The sequence below is a fragment of the Pteropus vampyrus genome, unplaced genomic scaffold (assembly GCF_000151845.1).
Source record: "Pteropus vampyrus isolate Shadow unplaced genomic scaffold, Pvam_2.0 Scaffold36, whole genome shotgun sequence".
Taxonomy (NCBI): Eukaryota; Metazoa; Chordata; class Mammalia; order Chiroptera; family Pteropodidae; genus Pteropus; species Pteropus vampyrus.
The window spans coordinates 595,380-599,225 of NW_011888817.1; the positions used below are offsets into that span (position 1 = coordinate 595,380).

A 3,846-nucleotide genomic window follows, 5' to 3' on the forward strand; every position below is an offset into this window, starting at 1 on the left:
AGGCCTAGGCTGGGGAACCCGTAGACTGTCCCGTCTACAACATCCTATTGACCAACGCAAGTCACAAGGCCAGTTCGGGGTTCACATTCAGTGGGTGGGGACAATAGACTCTACCTCTGGATGGGAAGAGCTGAGTGTCACATTGTGAGAGGTGTGGATACAGAGAGGTAAGAACAATTGTGGCTGATTTTGCAATCTTCCATGCCAGTCGGGCCTTATAAAGATCTAAAGCTCGAGTCCACCCAGACTAGGCCACTTTAGTGTTTATTAGAATTTATGTCCGATGTAACCAGGAACTTCTAAACTGGAATGGAAATTTTGGATGCGTCTGATTTCCTTTCCCGTGTCCTTTCTCCATGTCCTTGATATCCAGTGGTGGGTGCTGACATTCTCATTCTCTGTGTCCTGAGAGGTGAAAATGGCATCAATTTTCTCCCACCTGAGGGTTTTCGAAAGGCAGAAATCGAGCCAATGAAAAACATCAAATGCAACACTCGGGGCCTTGGCATGTGTGCCAAGATCCTGTTCTCCAGGATGTCTGCTTTGCTCCCAGCCAGATCTGGATTGTGGGCCCGGTTCCCAAGCACACCCTGTACCCTGCTTTTGGGGGAGTGTCGAGGGAGAGTCTCGGGTAGACCCTAGGGCCCCTTCCCTCCTGGATACTTGCTAGGATGGGGGTTAAGGACGTCACTCTGTGCTGTCATCTTGTTTTATTGCTTCCCAGCACTTACTACAACGAGAATGTATCATTTATTTATGTGTATCCTTATGGTCTGTCTCTCTTCATAGGATGCCAGGACTTTGTCTTTTCTGGACTGACCTCCAGCCCTCTGATGCCGAATGACAAAGGAGTACCCCAGGCCACATGCTGGAGGGTGAGCTGTGAGGATCGGAGCCTGCCAGGCTGAGGGGAGAAGGCTTTCCGGAAGCGATGCTAGAGTTTACCAACTCGGACCGTGGGCTCCCTAGCACTGGAGTTTACGTTTGCCACACCGGGGCCGGGTGGAGAAGAACTGCTTGAAGTTTTTCTCGTAGGTGGGCAGGCTCTCTTTGAAACAGTATGCAGATTGCTTGTCACATTCGCAGGCCCTCAGCCCACAGAGGCATCCAACGCCGAGACCAATGGTACATTCACCTGCAGAGAGACCGAGGGTCACTGGGGGCTCCCAGCTCTCCCCCAGGGGTTGGTTCTAGGGTTGGGGAGAACAAGGAGCTTGCTACAAGGGGTCAGGGGTTAAAAACAGAAAGGAAAGAACCTGGGAGTCCTTTTTCTTAGTCCCCAAGCCCTGATCACCCCTGGACATGCCACAAGTACTGCAGTAAAGAGAGGCTGAAAGGGAACCTGCACGTGGAGGGGTTGAGTCAGGGCACCTGGGCGGCACACAGGCCCTGCGTGTCCTCAGAACCCGTCTCGTATTTCCACTATCTTGACATTTCACTTGTACAGCATCAACAACTTAAGGCGCCCAAAATGGAATGCTTGAGGCAAGTGCTCCCTCCACCCACTGAGTCTGTCCTTCATCCACACTCTTGGCTCTGCAAATGGCACCACCTCCTACTCGAGCCAGAAAACTAGCGGCCCGTCTCGATTCCTCTCCTCCTCTGACTTTTCATATCCAACCCCCGCCCCCCCCCCTCCACCGCAAGTTCCACTGATTTCTCTACGTTTAAAATATTTCATGCTCTGTCCTCTTCTCTCCAGCTTCGCGGCCACCACCCCATTCCCTTGTCATCACCAGCTCTTCCTCCTTAATGGAAGGAACTCAATGGAGACGTTCCTCAAATGTTAGCTGGAATTAGGTTTGCTCTCCTGCTTGAAGCCCTGCTGTGTTTTTCCTACTCGTTGGGGAAGACATCCCACATCCTAGCTGCAGACTCCAAGTGGCTTGCCATGATCTGGCCCTTGCCAACCTCTCCATCCTCGTTGTCCCTCACTCTGCCACTGTCACTCTGCTCCAAGCATGCTGGTTTCTTTCTGCCACATGTCTTGCTCTGTCTTGCCCCAGGGCCTTTGCACTTGCTATTCCCTGTCTAAAACACTTCTCTCCCGGATCTTCAAGTGGCCGGATCCATCCCACCCTTCGCGTCTTGGTCAAATTTCCCCTCGTCAGAGAGGCTCGCCCTGCCCACCAGACCTGAAACTCTCTCCAGCCACACTACCTCTCGTCCCTGCTTATTTCATTCACTGCACCTTTCATTACTGAAACTTCTCTTATTCGTTCACTTGCTTGTATCTGTCTCTCCTCAAGAGAGAGGGTAAGCTCTTTGAGGCTGGGACTTTTCCTGTCTTGTCCATCACAGTATCCCCAGCATGCAGAACAACTTTAGGTGCACAGTAGGTGCTCAGCAGTCATTGAATAAATGAATGAAACCTCATGGGCCTTCGAGATCCAGTGCGTGCCCTTTGGCCAAGTCACAACCAGATGGGAATCTTTTATCTAGTAGTCAGAGCTCTGTGTGTGTGTGTGTGTGTGTGTGTGTGTGCGCGCGCGCGTGCGCGAATGCCTAAGGCACAGCTTCCTCTTCCTAGATAACCCCAAAGGGAGTTATCTAGGAAGAAAGGGAGGCAGCCAGACTCCTGGTTTGATGAGCTTGGGCCAGTTAGCTTCAGTATTCTCATTTATAAAAAGGTCATTTAAAATAATAGTGTCAGAAACAAGTAACAGTCTACTTCATGGGGTCATTGTGAGGACTGTCATTGTTGTCGTTGACAGATGGAGTGGTGCATGTGCCTGGCACATAGAGAGTGCTCTAGAAACGCCTGTTATTATTACGAGGATGTTCCCTTAGCTTCGCATGTGGGAAAAAAAGCCCTCTGAAGTTGGACCCAGTGCTGGCTACAGTCTGTTTGTTTGCCTTTCTCCGTCTCTGAGATCCATAATTCCTGCAGGAAGCTGTCCTCCCACATCTCTCTAGAGACTTGCTTTCTCAAGACATGTTGACACCCACTCTGTGGCTTAGTCGCACCTCTCCGTGGACCCTCATGAAATGTGCCAGAGTTGCTCGTGCCTCTGGTTCATGGTTCCTGCCGCCTGGATCACCTTTACGCTCACATTCCCTGTTCTCCATCTACGAAAATCCTTCAAGATCCATCAAGCCCCAGCACCCCCGGAGACTCCCTTGAGAGTCCCCATCCACATCCACGTCCAGGTCTGTCACTTTAGCTGTCCTCAGCACGCCCCTTGCTTCCCTCCCCGGGCTGCCACCCAGTTCTGCAGGGGTCCGCCTGGGCTACGGCTGGTCCCCTCAGGGGACGAGGGCTACTTGGGTGCAGGGCTCTGGCCCACTCAACCTTGCTCTCCTCCCAGAAGGGCCTGGCCCCACGTGATGTCACTCACCCAGGCGCCCGTCTCCCTGGAAACCTGAGGTGAGACCCCTCCCACCCTGCCTCGGCCCCCTCCTTTTTCTCGTCCTTCTCGGTTTCCGTCGACCTCTTGGTCTGCTGTTCCTCTCTTTTCCATCTCTCCTTTCTTCCATCTCGATTCTCCAAACCTCCTCTTCCTTTCTTTCACATCTCTCTCCCCTTCCTGTTTCATCCTCCAATCCTTTCCAATGCACGGAGTGTAATCCTCTCCCGACAATCAGTTCTACTTCTAAAGGCTTGCTCAGTCCCCTGGCCTCTGGAGCCAAACCTGAGCGGTGGTCTTCCGATTTGCTCGCGGGGAAGGTGAGGCACGAAGAATGTAACTGACAGCTTCAGGCTATTCTTTCTCATTCTGTTGAATAGAGTTCCACAAAGGAGACACAACAAGAAGGCCTACGTCCCTGCCTGTGGCTAACCCGGGTGGCCTGCCACGCCTCGAACTGTGGCGCCCCTGGCCTCTGTCCTGGTCTCTAAGTTCTCTC

At 52.4% G+C, this 3,846-nt stretch overlaps 1 protein-coding gene across 1 annotated transcript in view; it reads right to left on the reverse strand.

Annotated features, from left to right (window-relative positions):
- Positions 1–965: 965 nt before the first annotated feature.
- Positions 966–3,846, reverse strand: part of PLA2G2C (phospholipase A2 group IIC) — a 21,452-nt gene continuing 18,571 nt past the window's right edge. The window contains 1 exon segment of the mRNA XM_011357507.1: positions 966–1,135. Within this exon segment, the coding sequence (XP_011355809.1) occupies positions 966–1,135 (170 nt within the window).